The sequence below is a fragment of the Mustelus asterias genome, chromosome 20, assembly GCF_964213995.1.
Source record: "Mustelus asterias chromosome 20, sMusAst1.hap1.1, whole genome shotgun sequence".
NCBI lineage: Eukaryota > Metazoa > Chordata > Chondrichthyes > Carcharhiniformes > Triakidae > Mustelus > Mustelus asterias.
This window is the reverse complement of record NC_135820.1, coordinates 21,218,444-21,235,610: the sequence shown is the minus strand read 5'-3', so window position 1 is coordinate 21,235,610 and position 17,167 is coordinate 21,218,444. Positions and strand designations below refer to the sequence as shown.

Genomic DNA, 17,167 nt, shown 5'->3' with positions numbered 1-17,167 from the left:
TATCCAAATTACCTCATTAACACTCTTCACTCTGTTGTGGAAAATCTTGGACACGATGAATGGCTAGCCCACTGGCTAGAGAATGGACAGGAAACCCACATTTTCTTCTTTGGGGAAGGTCTGCCAAATTATATGCCAATCATGGAATTAACAGACTACCAGTAACTGCCCACCCCCACCCCTGAAAGCTGCTGGCTAATCAGAGTCTGGTAGCGCCTTTGCTCAGCAGCACCACTAGCAAGGTAGTGGCTGCTGCAGGAAATACATGTTCAGGAAGTCCAGGATTTCAAAATGACTCAAACCAGAGGCAAGTAATGAGCAGAGGGATTTTGTGGGGTGGGAGTCATAGTGGAAGGCCCTTGTTTGGCAGCAAGGGCTGGGCAGGAAGATGGTGGTGGCTCTCAGCAACATCACTTCTTCCCCTATGATGGGTCTATCAATCAGGCACTGAGTGCCTTTGAATGAAGGACACCTCTCCCCACACCGGATTACCACAAGCAATCATGCACGGGGTTGTTTATCATGCTCCCCATAATGCTGACAGACCTGCCCGCTGCTGGTCAAACACCATTGGCAGCAAGTGAGGCCCTTAAATGGGCATTATTTGCCCACTTAAGGGCTTTGCTTGGTGGCGGGACAGAAGGCCTTCTATGGGCCTTCCTGCCAAGGACTTAATTGGGTTGGAGGCAGAAAGATAATGGTTCCATATGGTCATCCCCACCCGGCCATCTTATTTCCCCACCCTGCCCTCTATCCCCTTTTTTTGCTGATCTGGTCACCATCCCCACCCAGCCAATGTCCTTGTATCTGATAATCTTTCACATACCATATAATCTTCCTTTGTGGCAGATGGTTCCTTTCGTAGCCAGTTGAAAGTATCTTCAACATTCCACTTCACAGTTTTCCTGACATCGGGGCTAGCATTTCTGGGGAGGAAGCAGATTCAGTGAGTAGGAGTAAATGAGCCACACACTTGCTCCTGACGTACACAGATTTACTCACTACACAAAAGGACGAGTCAAGATCCTTCTCATGGTCTGAAAGCCTCTTTCTTTTATTATTATCTATTCCCCTTTTGGGAAAAATTCCATTACAACTAAAAGATGTCAGTGTTTTTCGAGAGATTAAGTCAGTTAGGATTATATTCATTGGAGTTTAGAAGAGTGAGAGGGGATCTCATGGAAACTTATAAAATTCTAACAGGATTAGACAGGAAGAATGGTCCCGATGGTGGGGGAGTCCAGAACTAAGGGTCATAGTTTGAGGATAATGGGTAAACCGTTTAGGCCCGAGGTGAGAAGGAATTTCTTCACCCAGAGGGTGGTGAATGTGTGGAATTCACTACCACAGAAAGTAGTTGAGGCCAAAACGTTGTGTGATTTCAAGAAAAAATTAGATATAGCTCTTGGGGCTCAAGGGATTAAGGGATATGGAGAAAGGGAGGATCACGATATTGAATTTGATGATCAGCCATGATCAAAATGAATGGCAGAGCAGGTTTGAAGGGCCAAATGGCCTACTTCTGCTTCTATTTTCTATGTTTTTCTAGTCAGCCAATTGGCTGACATGTGCAGAAATCTATCACCTCAATTACAGCCTTCATTAGGATACAAGAAATCTACTGCCTGATTAGAATGACGCATGCATCCTTCTCCTTCAGGTATCATGTCAGCCATATACATCCAGAAGGATGGTAAGAGACATGGTTTAGGGTCCACACCACTCCCTTCCCTCTGCCCAAGTTTGTGCATCTCTCATCTCATTTGGACCACTTTATTAATTGCAGCATTGTTTCCAGTCTCGAGTCATCTGGGAAATATTATCCCTTCTCCTGGTGCATACATATTAGAGACCTTGTCATTGAGCCAGGTTGGCTGCTAAATCATTAACAATGGCCTTCTTAATCAGCAATACTATAAGACCATAAGATTTCGGAGCAGAATCAGGCCATTCGGCCCACTGAGTCTGCTTCACCATTCAATCATGGCTGATATGATTCTCATTCCCATTCTCCTGCTTCTCCCCATAACCCTTGATCTCCTTATTGATCAAGAACCTGTCTATATCAGTCTTAAAGACCTGGCCTCTACAGCCGTCTGTGGCAATGAATTCCACAGATTCACCACCCTCTGGCTGAAGAAATTCCTTCTTGTCTCAGTTTTAAAGGTGCATCCCTTCACTCTGAGGTTGAGCCCTCAAGTTCTAGTCTCTTCCACTAGTGGAAACATCCTCTCCACATCCACTCTATCTAGACCTCTCAGTATTCTCTAAGATTCAATTAGATTCCCCCCCATATCCTTCCAAACTCCATCAAATATAGACCCAGACTGTGGATTCACTGGACTTGACTATCAGATGACATGGTCTGCCATACAGGTTTACATAGAACAGTACAGCACAGAACAGGCCCTTCGGCCCACGATGTTGTGCCGAGCTTTGTCTGAAACCCAGATCAAGCTATTTCCTCCCTATCATCCTGAAGTACTCCATGTGCCTATCCAATAGCTTCTTAAATGTTCCTAAAGTTTCTGACTCCACTATCCCTGCAGGCAGTCCATTCCACACCCCAACCACTCTCTGCGTAAAGAACCTACCTCTGATATCCTTCCTATATCTCCCATCATGAACCCTATAGTTATGCCCCCTAGTTACCGCTCCATTCACCCGAGGAAATAGTCTTTGAACGTTCACTCTTTCTATCCCCCTCATCATCTTATAAACCTCTATCAAGTCTCCTCTCAACCTCCTCCGCTCCAAAGAGAAAAGCCCAAGTTCCCTCAACCTTTCCTCATAAGACCTACCCTCCAAACCAGGCAGCATCCTGGTAAATCTCCTTTGCACTCTTTCCAGTGTCTCCACATCCTTCTTGTAGTGAGGTGACCAGAACTGCACACAATATTCCAAATGTGGTCTCACCAAGGTCCTGTACAGTTGCAGCATAACCTCACGGCTCTTAAACTCAAACCCCCTGTTAATGAACGCCAACACACTATAGGCCTTCTTCACGGCTCTATCCACTTGAGTGGCAACCTTCAGAGATCTATGGATATGAACCCCAAGATCTCTCTGTTCCTCCACATTCTTCAGAACCCTACCTTTGACCCTGTAATCTGCATTTAAATTTGTCCTACCAAAATGAATCACCTCGCATTTGTCAGGGTTAAACTCCACTTGCCATTTTTCAGCCCAGCTCTGCATCCTATCTATATCTATTTGCAGCCTACAACAGCCCTCCACCTCATCCACTACTCCACCAATCTTGGTGTCATCAGCAAATTTACTGATCCACCCTTCAGCCCCCTCCAAGGTTTGGTATAGATGATAGTTACTAATGAGTCATCAGATATATAATAGGTTTCAATTCTTGCCTAATGGACAGTAGGTACTAGGAATTCTCATGAATGGCTCTTTGAACAGCACAATTTCCTAAGAAAATGTGAATGCTCTTTCTTTCACAATCTCCTGTCCATGATATAATCACATTACATCAAACAACTGGACCACCAGGTGGAGATGTACAGCTCTCTGCTATCCAACCATGGTGGGCACAAATCTTGAGATGTGAGCTTTTGTGTTCTCGTACTCGGCCTCCAGATAATAGATTGCAGTAGCTACCATCCTAGGTCTCGACAGTTTCCTCAATTACATTCAGTGTGGTCGAAGAACCATGCGGGGCACTTCGCAGTACCCAGTTGTGAGCCTTTGAGAAGCTCCTAAAATTAATGACTTCAATACAAAGTCATTACCGGGCAAGTTTTAAAAGCCTTGTGAATTATTCTTTCATTTACTAAAAAACTGACTACTGTACACAATGTAACCAATAAATGGCTAGGTATAATGTTTGATTATCATTTTAAGTTATTTAAAATTAAGTTATTCACAGATGATGAGCCGAACACTGATAAAAATCCTTTTTTTGCGATAAACCCATTTTCAGCTATTTGAATAAAACGATTCCAAAGTATCATTCTTAAATAGGGCAAGGAACATGCTTAAGTAAATTTTTCTTTTAATTTCTAAAACATTGTTGAATTGCGCTGGCTCATGGCAGATTTTATGTTTAGTAATGTGTAAATGCAGAAGCTTAAGAATAAAAGACACTTCAAAACTAACATAATTTTAGTGCAATTTGAACCCAGATTGCCAATTCTGCCCAATGCGGAAACTCACGACCATGAAGGTCTGTGTTTGTGATAGCAGTATAACAAATAACAGTAGCAGCAGGTCATACAACCTCTTGACTCTACTCCAGTATGCATTAAGGCAGGTTAGGTGGATTTACCAGGATGAGCTTCTAGAGCAACTCCCATCTCTATATCCTTCGATTTCCTTAATGCCTAAAAATCTATTAATCTGAGCCATGAATATATTCATCATACAGCCACAGCTCTCTGGGGCAGAGAATTCCAAAGATACACGCCCATTAAGAGACCTGTAACCACCTGCACTTAACACTAGCTTACAATGTTCTCAACAACCAAGTTTGGAAGGTGAGAACGTTCAGTTGCATTGCTACAAGGGTTCACAGTATGTTTCAAAATCCCAGGATCATTCCTACCTAGTGACGCTTACTGAAGCACATGTGTGCTCAGCATCTGACCCTAGGCGCTTCCCATAAAGTCTGTCTGAATATTGTCACTGGGAACATCCCAATGTTTGTCTTAATACCTAACAATGAGAAATCCCAGAATCTGTATGAATATTTGACAAGGACACCCCACAGAGAGTTTGTCTGAATAGCTAACACTGATAATATTCCAAAGACAACTTCAAGAAATTCCTGAGCCGTTCTGAATATCTGACACTGAGAATTCCCAGAGTCTACAACTATTTGAAAAGGAAAAGAGCAATTAAAGGGAGCAGGGATCCTCCAGAGAGTGGGTCTGGAGAATTACTAATGAGAAATAAGAAAATGGCAGAAAAGATATTCTGTGTCTGTCTTCACTGTAGAACACACAAATAACATCCCCAAAATATCTATCAACCAAGAGGTGAAAGAAAGGAGAAACTTCAAACAATTAATCACCAGGGAAAGATCACTGAGCAAATTTGTTGTCCGTGTGGAGTTAGCAAGTTCTCCCTGTGTCTACTTGGTGCTTCTGTTTCCTCCCGCAATCCAAATTTATGCAGGTTAGGTGGATTTACCAGGCGAACTTGCTCCTTAGTGTCCAAAGATGTATCGGATTAGCCATGGTAGATGCGTGGGGTTACGGCGATAGGGTGGGTGGAGGGCCTCGGTGAGATGTTCTTTCGGGAAGTTGGTGCACTCGATGGGCCGGATGGCCTCTTTCTGCACTGTAGAGATTCTAAAGGCTGACAAGTCCTCAGCACCTGATGGCCTACATCCTGGACTTTAGTAAGGCGTTTCACAAGGTCCCACATGGCAGACTGGTACAAAAATTAAAATCACATGGGATTTGAGGTGGGCTGGCTAGATGGACACAGAACTGGCTTGGTTATAGAAGACAGAAAACAGCAGTGGAAGGGTGTATTTCAGAATGGAGATCTGTAGCTAGTGGTGTTCTGCAGGAATCAGTGCTGGGACCTCTATTGTTTGTAGTATATATAAATGATCTGGAGGAAAATATGGGTGGCATGATTAGTAAGTTTACAGATGACACGACGATTGGCAGAGTTGCTGATAGTGCCAGGGATTGTCAGAGGATACAACAAGATATAGATAGGTTGGAGACTTGGGCACAGAAATGGCAGATGGAATTTAATTCGGACAAATGTGAAGTAATGCATTTTGCAGGTCAAATTTAGGTGTGAATTATACTGTAAAGGTTTCTGGGTATGCAGGTCCACAGTTCCCTGAAATGGCAACACAGGTGGTTAAGAAGGCATATGGCATGCTTGCCTTCATCAGCTAGCGCACTGAGTACAAGAGTTAGGAAATCATGTTGTAGCTATATAAAATCTTGGTTCGGCCACATTTGGAATATTGCGTGCAGTTCCGGTCCCCACATTACCAGAAGGACGTGGAAGCTTTGGAGAGAGTGCAAAGAAGGTTGACCAGGATGTTGCCTAGTCTCGAGGGTGTTGACTATGAGGAGAGTTTGAATAAACTAGGATTGTTTTCACTGGAAAGACAGAGGCTGAGGAGAGAGCTGATAGAGGTCTACAAAATTATGAGAGGTTGAAGCAGGCACATTAACAACACTTAATAGGCATCTGGATGGTTACACGAAGAGGGAGGGAATAGAGGGATACAGACTGAGTAAGGCAGAAGGTTTTTTTTTAGTTTAGTAATGGCATCACGATCGGCCGAAGGAGGGCTGAAAGGCATGTTCCTGGGCTGTACTTTTCTTTGTTCTTTAAAGAAAGTGGCTGTAGACAGAGTAGAATAATTGGTTGTAATTTTTCAAAATTCCCTATATTCTGGAAAGGTCCCAAAGGACTGGAAAATAGCAAATGCAACTTCTCTGTTCAAGAAGGGAGGGAGATTGAGGCAGGTATAACAGGCTAGTTAAACCTAATATCTTGCATAGCAAAAATGTTAGAATCTATTATTAAGGAGATTATAACAGGGCACTTAGAACATCGTAATGCAATCAGGCACAGCCAACATGGTTTTGTGAAAGGGAAATCATGTTCGAGTTCAAATCATTACAACTCTTTTAGAAAGTAATAAGTAATGTGGATAAAGGGAAACCTAAAAATGTGGTGTACTTGGAGTTCCAAAAGGCATTTGACACATCAAAGGTTACTACACAAAGTAAGGGCTCATGGTGTAGGGGGTAATATATTATTGTGGATAGAGGATTGGCTGGTTAACAGGAAGCAGAGAATAGGGATAAATGGGTCATTTTCAAGTTGGCAAACTGTAATCAGTGTAATGCCCCAGGGATCAATACTGGGCCTCAACTATTTATAATCTATATAAATGACTTGAATGTATTGCTGGTAAACTTTGTGATGACACAAAGACAGACAGGAAAGTAAATTATGAGGAGGATCTAAAGAGTCTGTAAAGGGATATAGACAGGTTAAGTGAGTGGGCAAAGAGAATAAATCTTCTCTCAGGTTAAGAGATCAAACCAAAACTGTGCAGAGTAATCCTGATGTGATCTCACCAGCATCCTCTACAATTTTGGTAAAACTTCCCTTCTTTTATATTCCATTCCCTTTGAAGTATTCCATTTACCTAACATTTTGTGATTTATATGCCAGGACAGCCAGATCCCTCTGTACTGCAGAGTTTTGCAATCCTTGTCTAATTAAAGAATATATTGCTTTCCTGTTCTTCCCAACAAAGTGGCCAGATAGAGAATAATCTGGGAAAATGTGAATTTGAGAGAAGATTTAGAAGCAATTGAGAGAAGATTCACTCAGCTAATACCTGGGATGAGCTGGTGGTTTAACTCACAAGGAAGGGTTGGACAGGCTGGGCCTGTATCCGCTGGAGTTTAGAAGAATGAAAGGTGGTCTTATAGAAACATACAAGATCCTGAGGTCAGTTAACAGGATATATGTTGAGAGGATGCGTCTCCTTGTGGGAGAGACTGGAACTTGGGGGACTCCTTATTTAAAAATAAGGAGTCTCCCATTTAAGATGGAGAAGAGATTTTTTTCCCTCTTGGAGGGTCGTTGATCTATGGAATTCTCTTCCCCATAGAACAGTGGAAGCAGGGTCATTGAATATATTTAAGTTTGATAAATTTTTGATCGGCAAGAAGTTCAAAGGGTACAGGCAGTAGACAGAAAAGTGCAGTTAAGCCACAATCACATCAGCTATGATCTTATTGAATGGTGGAGCAGGCTCATGGGGCTAAATGGCCTACTCTGCTCCTAATTTGTATGTTCTTATGTAGTCAGTCTGAATATGCAACACTGAGAAATTCCAGAATCTTTCTGAACATCCGACACATCGCTGAGAATGTCTGTCTGAATACGTGACCGTGAGAAATTCCAAAGTCCGTCTGAATCTATCTGACAGTCTGTCTAAAAATCGGTCCCTGAGACAGGAAATTGTAGCTACATGCTACTGTTCCTGAACTAGTTCTCTAGAGACCCAGATTGGTGCTCCACAGACACAAGTTCAAATGCCACATTGGTACGTGAGGGAATTTAAATTAATAAATCTGCAGTAAAATTATAGTCTCCTAATAATGATCATAAAATGAGCAGGTCATTCAAACCATCTAGTTCATGGAAGAAAATCTACCATGTTTACCTGGTCTGGCTTACACAGGACTCCAAATCCACAACAATGTGGTTAACTCTCAACCGCCCTCTGAAATTGCCCACCAATCCACTCAGTTGTGTCAAAACAATACAGACCAAGCACTGTCTAACTACACAAGGTGGTCAGCAGCAGTTCAAGAAGGCAGCAGCTCACCATTACCTTTTCAAGGGCAATAAGAGATGGGCAATAAATGGTGACCTTGCTGGTGATGCTCACATCCCAAAAATAGATGAAAACTTAGTACCTGGATTCAATCATCCGCTTTGCAGACTCAGCATATTTGAAAAGCAGTCTCCGGGCTTCCTCCCTGTACTTAATGCGAGACAATCTGTAAATGAAAGCATATAGCTACACTTCAATTCCAGCATTCCATTTTCAACGCAGCAAGCAATGCCACATGTAAAAACTTTTTAACAAAGCAATGAATCTGAATCTTTCAAAATTATAGCAGGATGCCTCTAACAGATCACTACGAAGAGATATGTTTAGACACAAGCCCAAGTGTGGAGAGTGTTTTACTGTCAAGGGGCCACAGTGTCAGGAGTTCTTAAATGGGAGATTGAGAGTATGGGATGTGATTTACTGATAAGGGTCTGAGTCTGGGATATGTTTTATTGGTAAGGACCTCAGTCCGGGGTGCGTTTTATTGATAAGGGTGTCACTTTAGATGTGTTTTACTGACTGGGGGCAGTTTCTGTAAACATCATTAGCTGTGGGTACTTGACAGGTGACATAGGTTATAGAATGCAGAAACAGGCCATTTGGCCCAACCAGTACATGCTAACACTCAAGCCTCCTCCCGTGTCATCTGAATCTATCAGCGTAACCCTCTCATCACTTCTTCCTCATCTGCTTCTCTATCTCCCCCTGCACTTTTACTATTCTCTTCAACCATTCCCTGTGTAGTGAATTCCACATTCTCTGGGAAAGAAGTTCCTTTGGAATTCCCTACTGAATTTCTTGACGAGTCTTATATTGATGGTTTGTAGTTCTGCTCTTCCCCACAAGAGGAAATATAGGGGGCAATTTTACAACCTCGCCGCGCCTGGCACAGATTACGCAAATCCCGGAAAATAGTGTGTGGGCCTAAAGATCAATTATATACCCAGCGCCGAATGGTTTTCAATTTTCCATCCCCTTTGTAGTGGCGCAAACTGGATCATGTCCAGAAAAGGAAATAAGATTGACTTGATTCACAGTATACATCAATGATTTGGATGAGGAACCAAATGTATTATTTCCAAGTTTGCCGATGACACAAAACTTTGTGGGAATGTGAGTGATGAGAAGGGTGTTAAGAGGATTCAAGGTCATTCAGATAAGTTGAGTGAGTGGGCAAATACATGGCAGATGAGGTATAATGTGGATAAATGTGAAGATATCCACTTTGGACAGAGAAACAAAATGGCAGACTATTATTTAAATAGTGACAGATTGGGAAATGTTGACGTACAAAGAGTCAGCTAGGACTGTATTCACTGGAATTTAGAAGAATGACAGGGGATCTAATTGAAAGACAAAAAATTCTGACATGACTGAACAGACTGGATGCAGGGATGTTGTTTCCTCTGGTTGGGTGTCTAGAATAATCGGGTCACAGTCTCAGGATGCAAAGTAAACCATTTAGTGCCGAGATGAGGAGAAATGTCTTCACTCAAAGGGTGGTGAACCAGTGGAATTAACTACCACAGAAGGCTGTGGAGGCCAAATCACTGAAATAGATAGATTTCGAGACTCTTAAGTGTCAAGGGTATGGAGAGAGTATGGCTGAATCGAGGATTAGCCATAATCATATTAAATGACGGAGCAGGCTCAAAGGGTCGAATGGCCTACTACTGCTCCAAACTTTTATGTATCTATAAGTGAAAGAGGTCTGTATAGGTAGAAACAGTTTGGAACAGTTGTACAAGGGATCAGTACACACTGTATTACAATACAAGGCATAGTATCACTAAAGGAAATATTTGGTTACCTGATAGGAATGTCATTCATTACTTCACGAAACATAGAGGGAGAGATAATAGGATCACAATCACTGGGTAGCAATGGATCCTTGCCTTTGTCAATCGCCTTGCGCTCCAGAAGCCAACGATTAAAAGAGTCACGAGGTGGCTCAATTCCTACCAAAGAAATCAAACTGGTATTAAACAGGATTCAGAGCCTTCCTAGATACAACAGCAAATTGAAGACTGGGCGTTTCTGCAGTTTCTATGGGGAGGACCAAACTTCCATTTCGATTTTAGTTCAAGCAGCACCTACTCGGCATGATATGGCAAAAGCCTCACCACAACTAGCCTTTTATTATCTAATGCCTGAGTAAATTAAGTAATGTAATCATAGTTCTTTAAATAAAAACACAGTGCCTAAGCAATAAAAGTGGAAGATCAGAAGAATACCTTTCCCCTGACAGAGTCTTTTTGTTGCTAGAGGCAGTAAAATATTCCCAAATTGATTTTTGGTCTGAGCTGAGTTGGTTGATTTAAGTCCAGGTAGCAGTGAAGATGCCAAAACCAGTCTCAATGGCAGGAGACCAAGATTCCTGCTCCCTCCACTTGCTGTCTAATGACGAGGGCTGGAAAGTTCAGATTGTGTGTTGGATGAGGGCAGGATCAGTGTGGCTCTGATGCCCTCCGAAATTAACTTACGTACAACATTCAATTCCTAGGCTAGCACATAAGACATGGCATCTGAGGATTCCCAGCATGACAGAGCTTACCAGAGAGGAAGGCAATAGTGGACTAAAAGTTACTTACACACACCTAAAGTTCTTTACAGCCAATGAAGTACTTTTGAAATATCAGCCTCGTTACAATTTAGGGAAATATCGCAGTCAATTTGTACACTGCAAGCTCCCACATACAGCAACATGACAGATGGCCAGATAATCTGTTTTAGTGGTGGCCATTAATGGATGCATATTGGTCAGGAGCTTGGAAAAGATCTTCGCAGATGTGGCTGTGGTTTAATGTCTCACCCAAATAAAGGCGTCACCAACAATGCTACATTCTACCAGTATGGGCTGTCTGTCAGTTTAGCTCATGTACTCAACTCTGAACAGACGACCTTCTGATCCAGAGGCGCAAGTGCCACCACTGAGCTGCAGCTAACACCTTTGGGCCAGAAGAAGAATTTTAGCACAAAGTGGAGATTATATCCCACGAATATGGTAAAGATTAATTGCTCTTTTCCTAAGTATAGGCATAGTTTGTCAAAGGGCCCAAATCACTTGTGCCAAATAGAAAGGATAGGAAAATAACGCTTTTTAACACTGGAAAAAAGCCTTAACATGTTTTTTTCTTTGTGGTCATAAGGGTGAACAATATCAGTTAAGGAACAGAACATGTTTACCCCTTTTTCAGCTGGGGACGTTACCTTCTCTTTGCTGGCAGAGCTCCTGGTAGTGTTGTCTCAGTTTCAGTGTCAGCTGTGCTCGTAATATCTCCACATCTGGGTGTGGTGGAAGCACCTCAATCGGAGGACGCTCCTTAATCACTGCATTAGTTGGAATATCAAGGTCCCAGTACACACTGCAACACAGAGATTGTAAACTGAGGTTCATTTAATCCAAGTTTAGCGTCAATCACTGAAAATCTAGATACCTCACAATATAGGTCTCCTCAGTCAATAGAAGAAATATGACTGAAATCTATATACAGTTCCATATTACTAATCAAATTCTCTCATTTAAACACTGTTTATATTAGCAGTGTTTAGCAGAACCTGTATATATAAAAAATTAAAGACCAAGTTACTGCACCAATGCACCATGGCATTTACGCAACTTTCCACTGACAGTAGGGAACTGATTTCTTTTGCATCATCTGATATCACCAAGCTTAAAAAAAGGTTCCTTTCAACATTCACTCAAATTGCCAACTCTGGATATATTTCTGGAGGTTTTATCACATGACCTCCCATCACTAAAGGCCCCAATCCATCAACAGTAAATTTCTCATCTTTAGTATATTTATCATTAGTGCCAGGTTTGTGCTGGAGAGTAATGTGGGATTTACTGCATGGTCTGAATTGGGCTCTGGAGCAAATAACAAGGTGATCTGGGTTGTGCTCAGGATCATGCTCTAGGTCGAAAAGGACACCAGACATTCAGATACATTAGGAACACAAAGATTGAAGTTCGGGGAACACAGGAAGCTCCTGGTGGATTTAATCACAAATGCGACACCAATTTGGATTTGATCACTAATCCAGATTGGATTTGATCACTAATCCTAATCCAGATACGATTTGGTCACTAATCCAGTTTGCATTTGATCAGTAATCCTATTCCAGTTTGGATTTGATCATTATTCCAGTTTGGATTTGATCACTAATCCCAATCCAGTTTGGATTTGATCACTAATCCAGTTTGGATTTGATCACTATTCTAGTTTGGATTTGATCACTAATCCAGATTGGATTTGATCACTAATCCAGTTTGGATTTGATCACTAATCCAGTTTGGGCTTGATCACTAATCCAGTTTGGGCTTGATCACTATTCCAGTTTGGATTTGATCACTATTCTAGTTTGGATTTGATCACTATTCCAGTTTGGATTTGATCACTATTCTAGTTTGGATTTGATCACTAATCCAGTTTGGAGTTGATCACTATTCCAGTTTGGAGTTGATCACTATTCCAGTTTGGAGTTGATCACTAATCCAGTTTGGATTTGATCACTATTCTAGTTTGGATTTGATCACTAATCCAGTTTGGATTTGATCACTAATCCAGTTTGGATTTGATCACTATTCCAGTTTGGATTTGAGCACTAATCCAGTTTGGATTTGATCACTATTCTAGTTTGGATTTGATCACTAATCCAGATTGGATTTGATCACTAATCCAGTTTGGATTTAATCACTATTCCAGTTTGGATTTGATCACTAATCCAGTTTGGATTTGATCACTAATCCAGTTTGGAGTTGATCACTATTCCAGTTTGGAGTTGATCACTAATCCAGTTTGGATTTGATCACTAATCCAGTTTGGATTTGATCACTATTCTAGTTTGGATTTGCTCACTAAAACAGATTGGATTTGATCACTAATCCAGTTTGGATTTGATCACTATTCCAGTTTGGATTTGAGCACTAATCCAGATTGGATTTGATCACTAATCCAGTTTGGATTTGAGCACTAATCCAGTTTGGATTTGATCACTATTCCAGTTTGGATTTGATCACTAATCTAGTTTGGAGTTGATCACTATTCTAGTTTGGATTTGATCACTAATCCAGTTTGGATTTGATCACTATTCCAGTTTAGATTTGATCACTATTCTAGTTTGGATTTGATCACTAATCCAGATTGGATTTGATCACTATTCCAGTTTGGATTTGAACACGAATCCAGTTTGGATTTGATCACTATTCCAGTTTGGATTTGATCACTATTCCAGTTTGGATTTGAACACTAATCCAGTTTGGATTTGATCACTATTCCAGTTTGGATTTGAACACTATTCCAGTTTGGATTTGATCACTATTCCAGTTTGGATTTGATCACTATTCCAGTTTGGATTTGAACACTAATCCAGTTTGGATTTGATCACTATTCCAGTTTGGATTTGAACACTAATCCAGTTTGGATTTGATCACTAATCCAGTTTGGATTTGATCACTATTCTAGTTTGGATTTGATCACTATTCTAGTTTGGAGTTGATCACTATTCTAGTTTGGATTTGATCACTAATCCAGTTTGGATTTGATCACTATTCCAGTTTAGATTTGATCACTATTCTAGTTTGGATTTGATCACTAATCCAGATTGGATTTGATCACTATTCCAGTTTGGATTTGAACACTAATCCAGTTTGGATTTGATCACTATTCCAGTTTGGATTTGATCACTATTCCAGTTTGGATTTGAACACTAATCCAGTTTGGATTTGATCACTATTCCAGTTTGGATTTGAACACTATTCCAGTTTGGATTTGATCACTATTCCAGTTTGGATTTGATCACTATTCCAGTTTGGATTTGAACACTAATCCAGTTTGGATTTGATCACTATTCCAGTTTGGATTTGAACACTAATCCAGTTTGGATTTGATCACTAATCCAGTTTGGATTTGATCACTATTCCAGTTTGGATTTGATCACTATTCTAGTTTGGATTTGATCACTAATCCAGTTTGGATTTGATCACTAATCCTAATCCAGTTTGGATTTGATCACTATTCCAGTTAGGATTTGATCAATATTTCAGTCTGGATTTGATCACTAATCCAGTTTGGAGTTGATCACTATTCCAGTTTGGAGTTGATCACTATTCCAGTTTGGAGTTGATCACTAATCCAGTTTGGAGTTGATCACTATTCCAGTTTGGAGTTGATCACTATTCCAGTTTGGAGTTGATCACTATTCCAGTTTGGAGTTGATCACTAATCAACCTTGGGACTACTCTAGTTTGAATTTAAGTAACTAGGAGGCCGACTGTGTTTATTCTTTTGTGTGGGTGATGATTATGCGATGCACAAGTCTTTGTTGATGGACCGATTGATTCCTGGAATGAATAAAATCCATATAACTTTGTGTAACAAATATAAATATGGAAAATGCCAATGATTTTCAGTCCCTTGCAGTCTGATTTGAGGACATGTACTTACGCTGTAGGACGGATGGGTGCAGGTGCAGGGATAGATGAGGATGAGGATGAGGATGAGGAGGAGGAGGAGGGTGCTGCTGATACTGCTTGTGCTGATGTTGGTGCCGACTGTTGTTTCTCTTCAACTAAATTTGTTCCGCTTGTTCGGGATACAGGTGTGCTGGGAGTGCCAACAGCAATGGGAGAAATAGGAACTATCGGCGTTGTGGGAGTTAATGCTGCATCTATCTGTAGAAAAAATGAAAATAAAAATAATATATTATGTTTAATCCCAACATTCTGAAACTGTTAGGCCCAAGGGAAATGATACTCTGAACCCAGTAAAAATAATTGATGGCAACATTGAGCTCTATGTTTATAGAAACAATAGGTTTCTTTAGGGGGGGCGAAACCCTGGGGACCCGGGTTCGAATCTCGCCCCAGCAGTTGGTGGAATTTGAATTCAATAAAAAATATCTGGAATTGAGAAACTACTGATGACCATGAAACCATTGTTGATTGTCGGTTCACTGATGTCCTTCAGGGAAGGGAATCTGCTGTCCTTACCTGGTCTGGCCAACATGCAACTCCAGAGCCACAGCTGCCGTCTGAACAAGGGCAAAACTGTGTACAGTTTTGGTCCCCTTACTTGAGAAAGGAGGGGGTGCAGAGGAGACTCACTAGGTTGATTCCAGAGTTGAGAGGGTTGGCTTATGAGGAAAGACTGAGTAGACTGGGACGATACTCATTGGAATTTAGAACAATGAGGAGGGGATCTTATAGAAACATATAAAATAATGAAGGGAATAGATAAGATAGAAGCAGAGAGATTGTTTCCACTGGCGGGTGCAACTAGAACTAGGGGGCATAGCCTCAGAATAAGGGGAAGCAGATTTAGGACTGAGTTGAAGAGGAACTTCTTCACCCAAAGGGTTGTGAATCTGTGGAATTCCCTACCCAGTGAAGCAGTTGAGGCTACCTCGTTGAATGTTTTTAAGGCAAAGATAGATCGATTTTTGAACAGTAAAGGAATTAAGGGTTATGGTGAGCGGGCGGATAAGTGGAGCCGAGTCCACAAAAAGATCATTTTATTGAATGGCGGAGCAGGATCGAGGGGCTAAATGGCCTACTCCTAGTTCTTATGTTGTCCCATTGTTTAAGAAGGGGAACAGAGACTTCCCCGGGAATTATAGACCGGTGAGTCTCACTTCTGTTGTCGGCAAGATGTTGGAAAAAATTATAAGGGATAGGATTTATAGTTATTTGGAGAGTAATGAATTGATAGGTGATAGTCAGCATGGTTTTGTGGCAGGTAGGTCGTGCCTTACTAACCTTATTGAGTTTTTTGAGAAAGTGACCAAGGAGGTGGATGGGGGCAAGGCAGTGGACGTGGTATATATGGATTTTAGTAAGGCGTTTGATAAGGTTCACCATGGTAGGCTTCTGCAGAAAATGCAGATGTATGGGATTGGGGGTGATCTAGGAAATTGGATCAGGAATTGGCTAGCGGATAGGAAACAGAGGGTGGTGGTTGATAGTAAATATTCATCATGGAGTGCGGTTACAAGTGGTGTACCTCAGGGATCTGTTTTGGGGCCACTGCTGTTTGTAATATTTATTAATGATCTGGATGAGGGTATAGTTGGGTGGATTAGCAAATTTGCTGATGACACCAAAGTCGGTGGTGTGGTAGACAGTGAGGAAGGGTGTCGTAGTTTGCAGGAAGACTTAGACAGGTTGCAAAGTTGGGCCGAGAGGTGGCGGATGGAGTTTAATGCGGAGAAGTGTGAGGTAATTCACTTTGGTAGGAATAACAGATGTGTTGAGTATAGGGCTAACGGGAGGACTTTGAATAGTGTGGAGGAGCAGAGGGATCTAGGTGTATGTGTGCATAGATCCCTGAAAGTTGGGAATCAAGTAGATAAGGTTGTTAAGAAGGCATATGGTGTCTTGGCGTTTATCGGTAGGGGGATTGAATTTAGGAGTCGTAGCGTTATGTTGCAACTGTACACAACTCTGGTGCGGCCGCACTTGGAGTACTGTGTGCAGTTCTGGTCCCCACATTACAGGAAGGATGTGGAGGCTTTGGAGAGGGTGCAGAGGAGGTTTACCAGGATGTTGCCTGGTATGGAGGGGAGATCCTATGAGGAGAGGCTGAGGGATTTGGGATTGTTTTCGCTGGAAAGGCGGCGGCTAAGAGGGGATCTTATTGAAACATATAAGATGATTAGAGGTTTAGATAGGGTGGATAGTGATAGCCTTTTTCCTCTGATGGAGAAATCCAGCACGAGGGGGCATGGCTTTAAATTGAGGGGGGGTAGTTATAGAACCGATGTCAGGGGTAGGTTCTTTACCCAGAGGGTGGTGAGGGATTGGAATGCCCTGCCAGC

At 41.7% G+C, this 17,167-nt stretch overlaps 1 protein-coding gene across 4 annotated transcripts in view; it reads right to left on the bottom strand.

Moving 5' to 3' along the window:
* pcif1 (phosphorylated CTD interacting factor 1) overlaps positions 1-17,167 on the bottom strand; it is a 198,167-nt gene that overhangs the window by 99,982 nt on the left and 81,018 nt on the right. For all 4 annotated transcript variants that reach the window (XM_078236329.1, XM_078236332.1, XM_078236330.1 and 1 more), the window contains exons 5-9: positions 14,800-15,026; positions 11,561-11,715; positions 10,161-10,308; positions 8,433-8,516; positions 827-926 (exon numbers count right to left, since the gene is read on the bottom strand). In XM_078236329.1, coding sequence (XP_078092455.1) covers positions 827-926; positions 8,433-8,516; positions 10,161-10,308; positions 11,561-11,715; positions 14,800-15,026 — 714 coding nt within the window. The remainder of the gene's footprint in view (positions 1-826; positions 927-8,432; positions 8,517-10,160; positions 10,309-11,560; positions 11,716-14,799; positions 15,027-17,167) is intronic.